This window comes from Talpa occidentalis, unplaced genomic scaffold, assembly GCF_014898055.3.
Source record: "Talpa occidentalis isolate TD23 unplaced genomic scaffold, MPIMG_talOcc4v2.1 talOcc4.5, whole genome shotgun sequence".
In the NCBI taxonomy this organism is placed as follows: Eukaryota; Metazoa; Chordata; class Mammalia; order Eulipotyphla; family Talpidae; genus Talpa; species Talpa occidentalis.
The window spans coordinates 67,451,915-67,469,719 of NW_023604861.1; the positions used below are offsets into that span (position 1 = coordinate 67,451,915).

At 45.0% G+C, this 17,805-nt stretch overlaps 1 protein-coding gene across 2 annotated transcripts in view; it reads left to right on the forward strand.

The window, feature by feature from the left end:
• Positions 1–15,320, forward strand: part of EDAR (ectodysplasin A receptor) — a 110,175-nt gene extending 94,855 nt beyond the window's left edge. For both annotated transcript variants that reach the window (XM_054701564.1, XM_037527392.2), the window contains exons 8-12: positions 3–77; positions 313–385; positions 2,773–2,929; positions 4,037–4,097; positions 12,703–15,320. In XM_054701564.1, the coding sequence (XP_054557539.1) occupies positions 3–77; positions 313–385; positions 2,773–2,929; positions 4,037–4,097; positions 12,703–13,025 (689 nt within the window). In that variant the 3' untranslated portion in view covers positions 13,026–15,320. The remainder of the gene's footprint in view (positions 1–2; positions 78–312; positions 386–2,772; positions 2,930–4,036; positions 4,098–12,702) is intronic.
• Positions 15,321–17,805: the final 2,485 nt, after the last annotated feature.

Genomic DNA, 17,805 nt, shown 5'->3' on the forward strand with positions numbered 1-17,805 from the left:
AGCCTGCTGCACCAGCCACCCAGTAAAGAGTGTAGAAGCCCAAGTGAACAAGGACGAGGAGAAGAAAGAGGCCCAAGGTTTGCAAACAGTCTCTGGAATGCATGTCCATCTCCGGGGTGGAGGGTCTGCCCCTGTCACTGCTGCCACTGTAGGCCAACTGCCACTGAGCCGGGGCCGGTGGGAGAGGTGTTGATGCACCCGCCTTGCACTTACTCCTTAGGGTATGGGGTTTAGTCACTAGGCGGTTCTGCTACAAAGGAAGTAAGCAGGTACTTTAACTCCTCCTTCCCCCCTCTCCTCATATACTTACAGACAATGTGGTGATTTACTCTGAAAAGGATGAATTTGAGAAGCTGACAGCAGCTCCAGCAAAGACTGCCAAGAGGTAAGTCATGTCTAGGCAGCCACCTGCAACCTGGAAGCTACAGCAGCTTCCAGCTCCAGGCTGAGGCCAAGGGCCCTCGTGGGTACCAGAACAGGGAAAGGAGCTGGCTGTGCCAGCCACGAGTGGACTGAGAAACCTGGCTCCTGGCCTGGAGGCTTGTTAGGGGTGCTGGACAGAGCTGGGTCCCAGAGGTAGCACTGGTCAGTGCAGGTCTCAGCCCCACCACTGACCTGCAGGAGCCTAGTGCCTGCCTGATGCCTGGGCCCAGGCTTCCTCTTTTCCTGGGACCTCTTTTCCTGCACTGACTTCCACATGCAGACCCCAAAGCTTCCAAATGCCCCCTTCTCCTGTAGCCTGCTTATACTACTGCTGCTGCCCACACTAGCGGTGACATCATAGTGCTAAAGCCACAGCTGGCAGCCCTACACTGCTGTAATAGTGGTGATAACAATGGCTTAGTCTGTGAATGTCTCACCAGGCCCTGTGAGCAAGGTGCTAGTCTTATCCCTGTTGTAGTTGTCACTGCCTGAAGTCACACACCCATGAGTGGCTGACTCCACAGTTTCTTCCACATGTGATTTATCATGCACATGGAGAAATGTACACTCTTTATTCATCTCCGTGGGTGGTCATTTGAACCTTCTCCTGCTTAGGTTCCAAAAATCCGCCCCAGAATATCAGTTCCCCATGGCCTCCACCCCGAAGACATGCCAGGACCCCATTCACCTTGCAGATGGGGAAACAAAGGCTACAAGACGTCACCTAACTGGTGATAGCAAGAACAGAGGTTAAGCCTCCTCTTCTGGTCCCAGGCCCATGATCTTTGCAGGGTGTGTGGGTGCTTGCAAAGCCTTGCATTTGTAGGAATTACCATAAACCCAGATGTTTGTGTAGAGTTTTGGCATTTATAAAGCACTGCCGAACATGTTGTTTCATTTGCAAAACTCCAGTCTCTCTCAACACTCCTGACACAGCGCAGGAAACAAACTTAAATCATAAAAGTCCTTGCATACTGGGAAAAAACCGCTGAGTGTATATGCTCGCCCTGGTAAGGTCTTCGGGAGCTGGGATTTCCTGTAAGTGCCTCCATTCCCATTGATCGTTTGTCAAAATCCTGGAAATCTGTGGTCTGAGCTACTCTGTGCACATCTGGCCAAGCCATGCCAGGTGTGAGCCCCTGCTCAGGACAGAGTCCAGCTCCTGCCTGCTCTTCTGTGAGTGTCCTGGCAAATGATTGCTCCTCTGACCCACAGTCAGATTAATCCCCACTGTGTCAGCCTCCCCCTTTCTGTTCCTCCAGTGTTTTCCAGTTAATAGGGGGCAGGGGGTAGTTCTCAATAGGACAGGGATTATTCTGTGATTTCAGTTTCATCTAAAGACTGAGAGAAAATTGGAAGACCCTACTTGGAAAAAATAATACTTGTTTCATATACAAATGTGAAGAATTAAAACCTGACAATTGTGGTGTAGAAGCCAACAAAGAGCTGAGCTCTCATCCCCTGCTCTCAGGTCTCAAGGAAAGGACCTGGGGCTGCCCCATGTCTTGGGGGACAGTGGCGCTCCCGGGTGGGGGCACTAGTTTCCCCTGAGGCCCTGAAGGAACGTAGCCCCCTTGTTGGTTTCCTTTATGGTCTGGCCTCTGGGACTGCATTCATGTGGACTTCATCGCTCAAAATAGTTACTAACAAATATTGTTAAAAAATAAAATGTCTTCAGCCAAGCCGCAGGACGTAAGCAGGACACTTATGGAAAGGAACACTGCTTTTCAGTGTTTGAGACTTTGGGTTTGAGAGTTCACACTCCCACACGCCCCCACGAGCAGCGAGGGAAGGCGGCTGCCAACCCTCCCGTGGGACCTCCCCTGCCCCTGCCCCCGCCCCGCCCCCTCCACCCCACCCCCAACCCCCGGGAGCACACATTTTAGTCAGGCCGCCTCAGAAGCAACAGGGGACACACACACACACACCCCACCCGACATAAGGCTCCATTCAGCTTTGTTTTCGGTTATCCCAGAGAACTTGCTTGAATTCCGTGCCAGCCGCATAGACTGGTTTGCTAAATGAAGACACAGGCTGCAATTGGTGCTTATCCGAAGGGACTGCAGGAAGCTGCAACCCATTCAAGAAACCTTCCCTGAGGGGGCGGCAGGAGACACAGCTGTGCCCCCCACTGGCCAGCAGCCCAGGCGCCCATTCACAGGCAGGAACCCCTGAATCTTCTCAGTGGGGTCCTGGAGGCTTCCCGCGGGGCGGTGACTTGTTAGGGGGAGCCCCGACTGCTCAAGAGGTCGAGGACCGGTCCTGACATCCTGACCACTGCACGGAGGGGAAGCTGGGGGCAGCACGTTCCCGGCGCCTGTCACCTTATTCCTGCTCTTGTTGCCACAGCGAGAATGACGCCTCCTCTGAGAACGAGCAGCTGCTGAGCCGGAGCATGGACAGCGACGAAGAGCCGGCCCCGGACAAGCAGGGCTCCCCGGAGCTGTGCCTGCTGTCCCTAGTCCACCTGGCGCGGGAGAAGTCGGCCGCCACCAAGTCCGCAGGGGTGAGGCTCTGCGCGGCGGGGCGCACGCGGGGGCCCGCTGGTGGGGAGACCCTGCGCGCACTGCAGGAGAGCCGGACGCCCACACCTGCAGCGCGCTCCAAACCCTCCCACAGGCTTAGCGAACCATCTCTGCTGGGAGACAGGGAACCTGCAGGGAGTCACAATTTAAAAGAAGACATTAAAAATATAGAAAACATTTCTCATTGTCTGTCGCTTCAAAGAAGAAAATCAAAATAAGAGGGAAAAGTTTAAATTGGTTGGCATTTAAATGCCATAGAACAAAAGTTTTATAAACATACTTTATAAACACATATCCAACCAAATGTGTATATATATATATATTTGCATTCATATATATGCACATTTGCATGTGTGTATATATGTGTAGCATTTTTTTCAAGTAAAAATTATCCATGTGGTTTGTCATGTAATGCAGGAATGTGGGCGAAAAAGAGGGAAGCCTTGCCCCAGGCTACCTGAGAATTTAGGCCCCCTACCCCCTTCACCCCCTCACCCCTGCCCTGCAAGAGTCAGGGCAGCTGTGGTACTAGACAACATCACTTAACGTCAACATGTTCTTGAATGGGAGGCTGGGCTTGGCCTGGCTCCTGATGGGGACTTCATGTTCTCGGCTGTCCAGTTCAGTGACCTCTGCAGCAGGACCCTGGAGCAGCAGAGAGGTGTTGGTTGCCGTAGGGTGGCTTCTGCACCTGTCCCTCATGGGCCCATCTCCTGGCACAGCTCTGGGGAGCAGAGCTCATACATAGCTCTGTGGGTGCTATACACATGGCTACAAGTGTCCCAGGCCACCTGCCTTGCTTGTGAACGGGGGTCCCGGCATTCATTCTGCCAAACAGACTGATGCCAGGTATTATACCTGGTCACTGCCATCAACACTGTCTTGAGTTCGAGTGTCCAGGGAGCCTAAGAAGCCTGCAATGTGCGTGGAAGGCACTTGCCTGGAGAACCCAGGGAGAAAGCATCCTTCCTGTGAATTACAGATGTGCTCTTCATATCAGGACTTGGTTAGAAAGCAGGGAGAGCTGCCAAAACTAGAGAACTTGGTTCTTTTTCTGAAAATTAACATGCTCTTCACTTTTTTCACAGATTCAGAGTCGAAGGAAAAAGATACTGGATGTGTATGCCAATGTGTGCGGAGTTGTCGAAGGTAAACATGAAAGAACTGTTGGGGGGTGCGCTTACCAAAGGTTTTCCCAAGACCCTTCTCCGACGGTCAACAGGAGGCCCTAATAAGCGTCCTTGGAGGGACTTACCTTTTTCCTGAACTGAATGGCCAGTTGTTCTGATCTCAGGTGTGGAGGGACTTACATGCTGATCCTTGTCCTGGGGGGGGGGAAGCACACATGTCCCCAGCACTCCACCTGTCCTTCCTCGAGCAGGACAAGGGGCCCACATCCAGCCCCAGCACAGCATCTCATAGGGGTTCCTGGAGTCAGGATCACCTAGTGCTCTAGAAAATAGGAGACCTATGGGTCTCCTGCAGGGGCCCCAGATGCCATCTCTGCCTTGACATGATCATCTCCTAAATCTTTGCTAAGCAGTCACTTATCCAATAATCAGCAGTCCTTCCACTGCCGCGGCCATTCACGATATTAACAGGCGTGGGCTCCCTCCCTCCTTCTGCAAAGATGCTTTCTGAGCAATTAGGCTGTTTCCCTGTGATGTCACGACAGTTTGGGTGTGGGCAGGGAGAGGCAGCAGTGCCAGGAATATCAACATTTTCATCTGAAACCAGAGTCCACACTTCCAATTTCTTTCAAGTCCTAAAATGACCTATTTATTCACCCAGGAGACAAAAGCCCTTATCACCGAGACTAGGGAACATTCCCTGACTCTCCGGACCACTCAGTCTGGTCTCCTTGGCCAGGGCAGCAGGAGTGAAACCACCCCCATCCCTGTGCGCAGCACACTGAGTTGGGGGCAAGCCTGCTGATTGGGTGCCCCCACACCCTCCACTGCCTCTGCAGCCTGGAGTGAGGTAGCATCTCTTCATATACCCAGGGCCAATGCACCTATAGAGCCTTTTGTGGCAGGGCCATTGGCCATCCAGTGGGGCATGGTCTGAGATTTTCGTTCCATCATGTTGAATGCTCTTCTCTGTTCCAAAGGGTGTTTTGATTTTAAGAGTCCATAGCTGGGTTTTCAAATTAACCTTAGGAATCCAGCAGGAAATAGGAGCTCCTTGGGGAGATCAATGTAGATTTACATTCTCATTCACGTATAAGAGACAATACAGAAAGGTCCTTTCTACCCTTCACCCAGCTTCTCCCATTGGAAAGATCTTGCCAAACCATTCCTGAAAGCCATCACCAAGACACTGATACAGCTCATCTGTACACACCCAAGGCCCCCTCAATTGCCCTTTCAAAGCCACACTCACTTTCCACCCACCAACCCTCTCTTTAGCCTCCAGCAACACTAATCAGTCCTTCATTTTTGTAATTCTGTCATTTCAAGAATGTTGCATAAGTGGATTCATGCACTATGTGACCTCTTGCAAATTGCTTTTTTTACTCAGCATAATTTACTGGAGATTCATGCAGATTGTTGCATGTATCAGAATTTGCTCCTTTTTAATCCTAAATTGCAGTACGTGTTCTGGAGGTACCACCATCTGTTGATTATTCATCCATTTAAGAACATACTGGTCGTTTCTATTTTGGGGCTATAGTGACTAAAGCTGTTATCCATGTATACATTTTTATGCCAACTTAAGTCACTGTTTCTGTGGAAAAATGTCCAAGTACAATTGTCAGTTGTATGGTGGTTGCATATTTAATGTTTGTAAAAGCTGCCATATTGTTTTCTAAAGTGGTTGTACCATTTACATTCCACCAACTCTGATCCAGTTTCTCCACATCCTCATCAGTATTTGGTGATGTTATTATTTATTATTTCAGACATTCTGATTGATGTGTTTTGATATCTCATTGTGGCTTCAATTTGCATTTCCCAAACATCTAATAGATATTCCCTTGTACGTAACTATTCTTTCCCTGGATGTTTTTAGTATAATTTCCTTTTCATTAGATTTACCAGTTTGATTACAATATGTTTTCAGGTATGTCTCTTTGGTATTATTTTGTTTGTGACTCTGAGCTTCTTGGATCAGGATATTTGGATTCTTTCCCAGATTAGGGAGATTCTCAACTATTATTTCTTTTTTTTTTTTTTTAAAGATTTATTTATTTATTTATACAAGCACTGGGTACAGTCAGAAGCACGGGAGGGTGAGAGAATTCACCAGAGCCAGAGCGGGGAGCAGAACAGGCAGAAGGACCGAAGTACACTGCTGAGGGGAGCAGCGGGCGGCAGGAGAGGTCTGCGCGCCATGCGGGACCCTCCTCTGGTGGCCAGGGAGCAGATGGGGATCGAACCGGTGCTGCAGAGGCTGCGGGCAGCTTTGCAACCCAGCGCTCAACCGCTGCGCCACCGGGGAGGCCCACTATTATTTCTTTAAATAAAATTTCAATGGTTTTCCTTCTCATACCTCCTTCTAGGATCCCCATGATATAGATATGGTTTCTACCCCAAGTTGTCCTGAAGAGTTCTTACACTATTTTCATTCTTCTTGTTTCTTTTTCTCTTTGCTGGTATTTGTGTCTTTTCCACCACCATGCATTCAGCCTTGCTGAGTCTATCAGCAACTTGTATTTACCTGATATTGAAGCTTCTATTTTATTTTTCAATTTGGTTGTGGTGGGCATTAGTTCTATTAATTCAGTTTGAAATATTGTCATGCTTTCTCTATCCTTGTATTCCTGATTTTGTTCATCCATTGTTTTTCTTTTGTCAACAAGCATAGTTATTATTGTTACCTTGACCTCCTCTTCAAGTTACACAGTTCTGCTGGACTGAGACTTCTCTCAGGGTTTTTAGGTTCCATAATTTGTAGTATGTTCCTCTGATTCTTCATTTTTGGTTTTTATGGGTTGAGATAAGGAGCTTTCTTTCCTTGTTCTGGCCAGCCTTATACTATACTTACAGGTCGCAGGATATAATGCGAAGCCCTTTACCAGGAGTCTGTGTGAGTGTATTGATTCATGGACTGCTGCTGCTGTGCCTGTTTAAACTCCCAGAGCTCTGGTTCTGTAAACGGGTAGAAGGTAGGACAGAGGGGAAGCAGGGTATTAGGAGATTTCTGCTAGTGATTACCTAAAGTTCAAGCTTTCTAAAATACTGCAGCTGCCTGGATTGGAGGTGTGTATATGGAAGGAGCGTATTGGTGGGAGATCTATAATGACCCCTCACATAGGTCAGTTCCTCAGTCAAATCATCTCAAATAATCTAGAGCTAGTATCAACTTCTTCACTGTGGCTTAGCTCTGGCTTGAGGGTTCTGGGAATAGCAGTTTCGTTTTACTTTTACCCAGGTGTGCAACAGCAGCAGGTTAAACTGGGAGTTGCTAATGCCCAGTGTGGATAGGCTACTGTCCCAATTCTGATTCAGATGAGAGAGGAGTGTGTGTTCGTCGAGGGTTACATGTGCCTTCCACAAAGTCTGCCTCCCCAGCATACCGCTCTCAGTAGTTGTGGCACCAGGATGGGCTGTGATTGGGATTAGACCTTTAGGACAGATAGTTGCACTTGGATGTTTGCACCTGTTTCCAGGTGTATTAAACTCTGTATTAAACATTGGCCCTGTGTGGGAGTGAGGCAGGTGTATTGTATAACATCTGCCAGCCACAAAGGAGATGTCCCTTTGTATGGAGTTATAGGTGAGCCAACTCACCTTTCCCACCAATTCAGATTCTAGCTATTCACATCTGGAGTGCCTTGTTATCTTGTCGATGTCTGCAGGCTCTGTCATGATAGTCTCTGCTTCGTTCCAATTCTCATTATTTACGTACTTTATTTTCCCTTGTCTGTCTTTAGATTTGTCCATTTTATTAATATTTTCAAAGAACTGATTCTGTTTATCTTTACCGCTATTGTTTTTCTCTTTTCAATGTCATTAATTATTGATTGTTTTTATCTTTATTATATCCTTCTATCTATTTACTTTGGGTTTATTTTGATAATCTTCTAGAAACTTGAAATGAAAGCTTATATTGTTGACTTGAGAATTTCCCTCTTATAGTTTTGTCCTATAAATTTTGATACATTTTAATTTTCATTCATTAAAAAAATACCCTTTGAGGTTTGCTCTTTGACCAAGGATTACTTTAGAAGCATGTGTTTAGCCCTCATACCACAATAAATGCACAAACCATGGCACAAAACAGAAGACTGCTGAATAGTGGGGCTCCCAGATTGTTGGGGTGGGGCAGCAATGTGTAGTTATTCCCAAGGCCAGTGGTTCTCCTCACAATAGGAGTAAGACACAGCAAGAAGTGACTGCCCGTGGCTCCTCCCTGCCTAGAAAGCAGGGAAGACTCCAGAACCTCCCAGGAAGAGGACGCCCCACATCTCTCCTTTCTCCACCTCTCCCTCCATACAAACCAATTTTTTTAAAAAAAGAAAATCAGGAGACTGGCAAGAACCTAAAAAGTTTTCTGGAAAAAGTGTATTTCCATGTGAAAAATGGGCTATTTCTTTACATGCATTAACTCTGTAGGGAAATAAATAAATGTTATAAACTAAATTTATCCCCTAACCTCCCCCCCCCCAATAAAAAGTGTTTTGTTTTGTTTCCAAGTGTGGGAAGATTTTCCTATTATTGATTTATATATTTCATGATTCCATTGTGGTAGGAGTATATAGTCTATATACAATTTCAATTGTTTTAAATTCTTTTGTTGAGGGTTAAGTTCTGGGCTATTCAGCAAGCTTCCGCTTTGCACCACTGTTACTGTATTGAGACTGTTGTTGGGTGGCATGTACTATAAATGTTGGTTGGATACTGCTGGTTAATATTGTTGAATTTTTCTGTATTATTGCTGATGTCCTTCCTATGGTTACTTATTAATTATTGAGGGAGAGGCAATGAAACCTCCAACTCTAATTATAGGATTTGTCTCTTTCTCCTTTCTGTTCTATCAGTTTTTATTCCACATATTTTAGAATCTATTGCTCAGTGCATACATATTTAGTAATTTCCTTTGTTTCCTTATAAGTATGATTTTATCATCTCAATAAAGTCTACTTTAGGGCCTCCCCGGTGCCCGCGGCCTCTGCCGTGCTGGTTCAATCCCCGGCTGCTCCCCAGCCACCGGAGGAGGGTCCCACATGGCGCACAGACCTCTCCTGCCTCCTGCTGCTCCCCTCAGCGGTGTACTTTGGTCCTTCTGCCTGCTCTGCTCCCGGCTCTGGCTCTGGTGAATTCTCTCACCCTCCCGCGCTTCTGACTGTACCCAGTGCTTGTATAAACAAAACAAACAAACGAATAAATATAAATAAAACATGCCTCTATTAAAAAAAAAAGTCTACTTTATCTGATGATAAAACCATTTCTGCTTTCCTTTTATTAGTTTGCATTTCATGATTTTTCTATCCTTTTACTTTCAGTCTGTCTATATCATCATATTTAACATGAGTTTCTATAGAATACAATTATACAGTTAGCATACAATTTACAGTTGTGTCATTTAAAATGTTTACTGTCAAGTTTTGTCTTTTACTTGATATTTAAACTATTTATATGGTTTAACATAACATTGATATGTTAGGGTTTGTTAAGTCTGCTACTTTATTTTTTGTTTACTGTTTGTTGCCTATGATTTTCATTTCTCTGTTTTCTTTCTCCCACTTTCCTTTGGATCACTTGAATATTTTAGGATTCCATTTTGATGTTCTTTGAGTGAAGTATGTGTTCTGTGTGCATCTTTTCTATAACCATTTTAGTAGTTTCTCTTGGTATTATATATACATAGCTTGCTGCAATCTACTGCTGTCGTCATTTTACTAGTTGAATGAAATATAGAAACCTTACTTCCTTTACATCCCTCTACCTTCCATGCTTAGAGTTGTCTTATCTCCTTTACATTTATTGAAAATCGCATCACTTGCTTCAACTAGCAAACATAATTCAAAAAAACTTAAAAAGAAAAGGAATGCTATTGTATTTACCCATATTTTTTGCTTAATATGTTTTTTTCTGGTGTTCCAAGTTTCATTCTTTTATCATTTCTTTTCTTTTTAGAGACTTCCTTCAGTTATTCTTTTTGTTGTTGTTGTTTATTTGATGTTTTTATTTTATTTATTTATTTTTACATCATTCTTCTTTTTATTTTTTAATTAATTTTTTATTCTTTACATCATTGTTCATTTTTAAACAATATTTGCTCCCCCCCACCCCCTCAGGTGTAGTCCCCATAGAGTTTCCTTCACCAATGCACCTGTGCACCATCACCTCAGTCCCCTGTGCTCCTCCCCCCTCCCTCTGATTCCTCTCTTCCTCCTCCCCTGTGGGATGTCTCTGATTTATAATTGTCCGTTTTTGCATTGTTGTGTTTTGTACTGTTATTATTTTTTTACACTGATGTCTTATTTGGTTCCCCTGTATTCCTGTTAAAAGTGAAACCATCTGATATTTTCCCTTTTCCTTCTGACTTATTTCACTGAGCAAAATTCCTTCTAGCTCCATCCACATTGCTGTGAATGGCAGGAGTTTATCTTTTTTGATTGCTGAGTAACATTCCATGGTGTATATGTACCACATCTTCTTGATCCAGTCATCTATTTCTGGGCATTTGGGTTGTTTCCAGGTTTACCTACTGTAAATAGTGCTGCAATAAATATAGGGTTGCAGTGTTCTCTTGAATCAATGTTTTTCTTTCAGAGATGTTCTGCTGGTGACAAATTCTTAGCTTTCCTTCATTCTGAGAATGTCTTGATTTCCCCTTTATTCCTAAAGGGTATTTTCACTGGACATTAGATAGTGGGTTGACAGTTCTTTTCTTTCAGTACTTGAAAATACTGTAACACTTACTTTTGGACTCCAAGTTTTTGGTGAGAAATCTGCTGTCGTTCCCTATGGGTAAGATGTTTTTCTCTGATTGTTTTCAAGACTTGTTTGTCTTTACTTTTCAGAAGTCCATTTATGATATAACTTAATATTAACTTCTTCTGTAGATTTGTATCTGTCCAAATTTGGAAAATTTCAACCATGATTTCTTTGAGTACTCTTTCAGTCCTTCCCTTTTCTCCTCTCCTTTTGAGACTCCATGTAACAAATACAATATCTTTTTTTTATAACCCCAAAGTCACTGAGGCTAATGTCATTTTCTTTCCGTTTTTCATTATCCACCTTACAATTCTTTCTCTCTCTTTGTTCTGTCATTGTGCACTTCTGCTGTGATTTTTTGGTTTCTATTGTTGTATCTTTTAGTTATAACATTTCCATTTGGTCCAAACTTACACTTTCTATCTTTTGCTAAGTCTTTGTATTTTTCATCTATTTCAGTCATTACTTTTTGAAACATTTTTGGCAGGTATTTTAAAATCTTTGTTAGTTAATTCTAGCACCTCTGTCATTTCAGTGTTGGCATCTGTTGATATCTTTTTATTTATGGGAGATTTTCCTGGTTCTTGGTATGATGAGTTGATTTCTATTGAAATTTAGACAGTGTTGTGTCATGTTAGGAGACTCTTGGTCTTAATTAAACCATCTATTGTAGCTGGCCTCCTCTTAAACTTATGTGGCAGGAGAAGGGGTGCCATCTTATTACTGCGAGGCAGAAGTAGATGTCCTTATTCCCACTCAGTCTTCTTTGACACCCCAATGGAAGCTCCTTTTCACTGATGGTTGGAGAATGGAAATCTATTTCTCCAAGTTGTCTCCATTAACACCACGAAGGGTGAGGAGGCTAGTCACCAGCTGATGATGAGAAAGTCCAGGTTCCCTTCTTCACCATTCTTGACACCACCCTGGTGCAGTATTAGAGCCTATGAACGTGGGTGTCTAGGCTTTCTTTTCACTCTTTTCTGGCCAAAGCTTTTTTTTTTCTGTGATGTTTGGCTGGAGTAGAGCAGTTATTGTCTAAACATTTTCTTCATGCTAAGCTTTCTCCCCTACCCCCACACCTAATACTTTAGCTAAGAGGCACAGGCTTTTGTTGGGGATATTTTCATCTGTAGTATGTATTTCATCTGTTTATGTATTCCTGGATTGCTAACTCTTTGTTCTTTGTCTGAGATAATGAGGCAAAGGAAAACCCAGACTGTGTCATTTCTTCAGCCTCAATATCCCTACTGGTCTGTCTTTTCTTTCCAGTTTCCAGAGTCTTCTTATGTTTGTTTCATACATAATGTCCAGGGGTTTTTAGCTGTGCTTATTAGGAGGAATAGGGAAAAACATGTCTCTTCCACCTTCCAGAAGTAGAAATACATCAATTTTTAAAAATGCTCTTAGGTGAGTCTAATGTACCATGAGGGCTGAGAACCATTAGACCACTGAGTAGGCAATGACTCGGCCAGATCACACCGGCTTTGGGCTGTCTTTGAGAGCACCTTTCATAAAGGTGACTATTGTCCCCATAAAAGGACATGATACTGTCCCTTTGACTCCATGTAAAGCAGAATTACCCAGCAAGGATAGCCTGTATCGAGTGCTTTGGACCGGCTAAAAATGGTCTGGAGGAGAGTACTCTGAGAACAGTTAATATGGCTGTTACTTTCCATGGGGAAGAGATTACTATTAGGGTTAGGTACATGGAGAGGCTTCTCAAGTGTCTGGCAGAGTCTGGCATTTTGTGCGTGTGTTTATGCATCTATTTTATTTTATAATTGTTTTCAAAAATAATATTTAATGGTGTTGAGCTTCAGTATAGATTGCCACTTGTGACATCCAGCTGTGGCCCTTTTTCTCCACAGGTCTCAGTCCCACAGAGCTGCCATTTGATTGCCTGGAGAAGACCAGCCGGATGCTCAGCTCCACATACAACTCTGAGAAGGCCATAGTGAAAACATGGCGCCACCTCGCTGAGAGCTTTGGATTGAAGAGGGATGAGATCGGGGGCATGACAGACGGCATGCAACTCTTTGACCGCATCAGCACAGCTGGCTATAGCATTCCAGAACTGCTCACCAGACTGGTGCAGATAGAGCGGCTGGATGCCGTGGAGTCCTTGTGCGCAGACATACTGGAGTGGGCTGGGGCTGTGCCACCGGCCTCCCAACCAGCCACAGCATCTTGAGGCATGTACTGGTGAACTGGTCTCCTTGGGATGTACCAAGGACCAACTGACAGCGGCCTGGAGCTGCAAGTCATGCCAATAGACTGCAGAGAGCCTGCTGAGAACAAAGGCCTTTCCAGCTCTGTCACCAGGGTGCCTTAGCTGTTCCAGGGACTAAGAGGAAATAAGGCCTGTTTTCTGATCTAGCCAAAGATTACAGATTAAAGCTGGGATACTCTCAGTTACCCACTTTACCTCACTAGGCAGAATGAATATTTATTCAGAGCCAGTCAGCTACAAACTCATTGAAGGAACTTGTGGTTTCTCACATGAACCAGGATGTGGGAAAGAAGGAAATGAAGAACCTTGCCCTTATTTTAAAGGAGTTTGCAAGGCAGTGAGGGGCAGAAGACATGTCCTTATTGTCATGTCTCAAGCACTATGAGGGAAGGCTAAGAAAATGTAAGAAACATTCTAAGAGAGGAAGGTGTCTTCCCACTGTGGCGATGAAGGAGAGCATCCTCGTGAAGAGAGCAGTTCAGTGAATGCTGACCCCTCACTCCACATAGTTTCAGATTCAGAACAAGTCTGTTAATAGTAGTCAGTGACTTCCTTAGGGTAACTGTGCTTATTCTTGTGGTTACTGTATCCCTACAGCCTTCCAGCTGCTGATGGACGTACTCATTCCGTGGCTTGCTCTGTCACAGATACACAAGGTATATGTGTGTCCTGTTAGGGAGGCTGTCTGGTAGGCAACCTCTTTTAAGACTTAGATTTGGGAACCCAGTGGTTTTATGTTACACGTGAATTGCCTTCCAATCTCATCTTTAGTCAGATTTGACCCTTTTAGGGGAGTGATGCTCAAGGACACAAGCAACTTTCATTATGTGTCAAGGTGTTTTCATTTCAAATAGAATTGAGTGGTCAGCTCTACTTAGAAAGGGAAATGATGACTAGATTTTTAGAATGTCTGAGACGAAGGCATGAGCCTCAGGGTGTGGGAATATTACCGCATCTTCTGAGCCAGTTGGTGCACGTTGACCCTGCAGAGCTGAGAGAACTGAGCTTGGGATTCTGAGACCCTGTTCTCACTGTGCCTACTTGGGCTGTTTTCTTCTCTCTCCCTAAGCCTCAGTTTCTCTTCTGTAAATGAGAGATTAGAGATTATCCTCTAATCAGGAAAAGTAAAATTTAGGTGAGAAAGAGTGGCACTATGGGAAAGGCCAGGCCTTCTAGATTCTCCATAGAACTGAAAACAATGTGAGTCATCAAGTAAACTGGGAATAGAAACATAAAAACTCAGATTTGAGGGGTTTCACTGTAATTGCAATGATTCGGCATACATTTAGAGATAAAGTTAATGAATTGTCATTGTTCTTGGCTAATTCTATTACCACACTGGCAGTTGCCAGAGCTGGGAAGCCAGGGCAGGGCTCACGGTGGGAGGCTAATTGAGAGTTCACGCTGTGCTCCCTAATGACAGGTCTGCTTGTGATTGTGACTCAATTAAAACCAGCCTCTGACTTACAAAGCAATGCTTTTAAAATTGCAAGTTGCATGACTGAGTGAATGCTTTGGGGGAGGAAATCAGTCATATGTTTAAAGCCAACAAGCAATTTCCCACCAATGAATGTAGAACATACTGTGATAGGATCATAATTAGGTCCTGAATATTTAATATCATCATTTATTGTGTCTGTTTGCTGCTGTTTTTCAGAACTTACTTGCTACATTCTGCAAGCTAAATCCTCCAAGAAAAGCCTTAATTATCCTTTTAATTTCTTTTTAAGATGCTACGGGGCCACTTTTCTCTGCATTGCAATAATGATGATGAGAGTCTCCCCTTAATTAGGCTGCAGATGTCACATGTGACGGGCATGGGTTCCAGGACAGTGGCTTGCAGCTTCCTTAGAGCATTTTCAGTGAAGGAGCAGAGGGGACTCTTCTGGGGGTTCTGCTTCATTTCACACTGTTGGGAAACTGGAGTCTATCCAGCCAAGTTCACACTAGGTTTCAGCAACTCTCTGCCTGCTGTGTTTAGAGAGCTAGCCCTTCCTGAGTTACACATCCCTTTGTCTTTCACTTATTTGGGTTTTGTAATTTAATTTTTTGTCATTTACTTATTTGGAAACCCCAGGAAGCGATACTCTGATGAGCTTTAGGCAACATTATGGAATTCAATCAATGAGACCTAAAGATTATCACTGACCCAAGCTAGAATCACCCTCCCTCTCTGTCATTTTGCTATATTTAAACACATTTAAAAAACACCCAGGCTACAGCTGTGATTCCCCCTCACCCCCCACCCTATGAAATCTTAATTGTCAATACTTTTGTCTAATTCTGTATATATAACTTATTATATTTTACAATTTCAATAAACAAATGAAAAGGACATTTACAAACTGCTGCAATGTAAGCTCGTGTGTGTGTGTGTGTGTGTGTGTGTGTGTGTGTATACAGGGGTGGGGTAGGGTAGAGTGAGAAGGTAGGTGAGTAAGGAGGGTTGATTTCTCTGTCTTAGTTATTACACTATGTGCAATGAGGTATGGATTAGGACCAACCAGATAAGAATTGCCTAAAATGCTATCCACTCAGCAGAAGCAAACATTACAATGATATGCAAAAACCACCCCAAGCTTTGCATTCCAAGTCTCCATCATTAGTCTTTAAGGCATTGTATCACTTAGATACTGCTACGTAACAAGCAGTCCCCAAATTCAGTGACTGACAGCATTTTATAGGTTTATAGCTCAGATGGGTCCTGGCCTAGGTTGGGTTCAGTTGTGTGAGCTCAGCTGAGGCCTTTCTCTGTCAGGATACTTTAACTAGGGTGGCTCTGCCTCATTGTCTGTCTAGGTATTGCGTAAGCATCCCAGGCCAGGCAGGTTCACTGTTGATTCTGGCAAATGGAAAAAGAACCTTGGAGTCTCAAGTCCTTCTGACCTGCCTTTAATGCTGAAGGAGGGGACTAGATCCACAGGCAGACCAACGGGCAGGCAGGCAGAGAGCAACCAATTCTCCTAGTCCCCATGATCTCCAGCTTCTCTGCCCAGGTATCCATATTTATAGGTGCGTGTGCCCCATGCTCACGCTCCTATAAAACAGAATCACATGTAGGTAATGAAACCTGGGAGGAAAACAAAGCTGCAGGTAGTGGCCGCAGAGGCTGGCAGGGGGAGGTGAAACGAGCCCGAGTTACTCCGTGTTCCTGACACTCCACCTCCTCAAGGTTTTTGCTGTATAACCTATGCAGCATTCTTCCACGAGGTTCCCTTGGCGAGGAACGTGTACCCATAACCCACAAAAGCAATACAAAGTTGCAACTAGGAGGCAGACTCATAATAGGCCACAAAATCAACACAAATGTTCCCTTTGGCGTTGCCCTCTGATCCGCCACCCCAGAGTGGGTAACACGCACCCATGGAGGCCATTGCCCAGTTATCCAAGGTGTTATTTGTAGATGGGCCTCCAGGCTGCATCCCCAAGGGGCTATCAGGGCCACCCTATGCACGTGGGGAGCTTTACTTTCTAAGGTCATAACCAGTCCATAGTGTGTCCTGGGTCCAACCTAGTAGGAGCTGGCAATAAAATGTTGCCCTGCCACCCAAACCCAGGCTGATGCCTGAAGTATGTATTTGCAGTTGGATGGGAGCAGCGGCGCGATGCAGCAACGCCTCTACAGAAGCCAGGCTGCCTTTCCTGGCCCTCTCCTTTAGTGTCCAAGGGAGGTCCCACATGAGTCTGCTCCACCCAGCTGGCGTGGGAGTGGGGGAGTAGCTCTGTCCTTGCTTCAGCAGGCCATTGTGGCTCTCTGTGATCCCTATAGTCTTGGGCCTGTGAGGTGCATGGAATTTCCACTCGACACCCATGTCTTTTGCCCACTGCTGCACTGGACTCAGGACCTCTTGCAACTCCACCTATAAGGGGCTAATTGACAGAGAGCTGTGCTATTGCAGGTATGCCCCCTACTTTGTCAAAGTGAGCTTCTGTAGGGCTTTGTTGCCCAATCCTGTACCCACTCAGCCATCGGATAGATAGTCCACACCAGGACAGGAACTATAAAGCTGCACACACCATAGCTGCTTTCAAACTGAGGAATACCTAGTCTCAGCCCTTTCCAGAGTTGGAATCCAATGGGCTGTTGTTGTCACTCTGATTTCTACCCGAGTCCCCACCTGAACCCTTCCTGAGCCACGTGCACATCTAGCTCACAGGGTCAGGCTGGGCCAAAAACCTGCAAAGCCTTTATAGTCCATTTGGTTACAGCAAATGCTGCATCTGCTTCAGCAGACCAATCCCATCTGTGCTCTCTACGTATCAGCCTACACAGGGGCCATAGGAGCTGGGCCATGTGAGGTATAAATGCCCTCCAGCAACCCAGGAGGCCCAGAAAAGTTTGCAACTGCTTCATTGTGGTTGGGGTGGGGTAAGATTGTACCTTGTCTGTAACAGCATCAGGGGTAACTTTCATTTTACCAGGCCAAACAACCCCCAAGAACTTGACAGATAATCCAGGCCACTGCTTTTTGCTTTCAGTGATTGCCCAACCACATGTTTTCAGGTGTGTCAATAGGAGAGGTACAGCCTTTTCCAAAACTGCAAGAGAGTCACTGGTCAACGACATCATCAGTGTAATGGTACAAGCACACTGAAGATGCCTCTCTCACTGGGCCAAATCAGCTGTCACCAGCCCATGGCACAGAGTAGGGCTTCGCAGATGTCCCTGCAGAAGCACAGTGAATGTCCACTGCCACCCTCCCACATGAAGGCAAACTGGTCTTGACCCTCTGGTGCTACA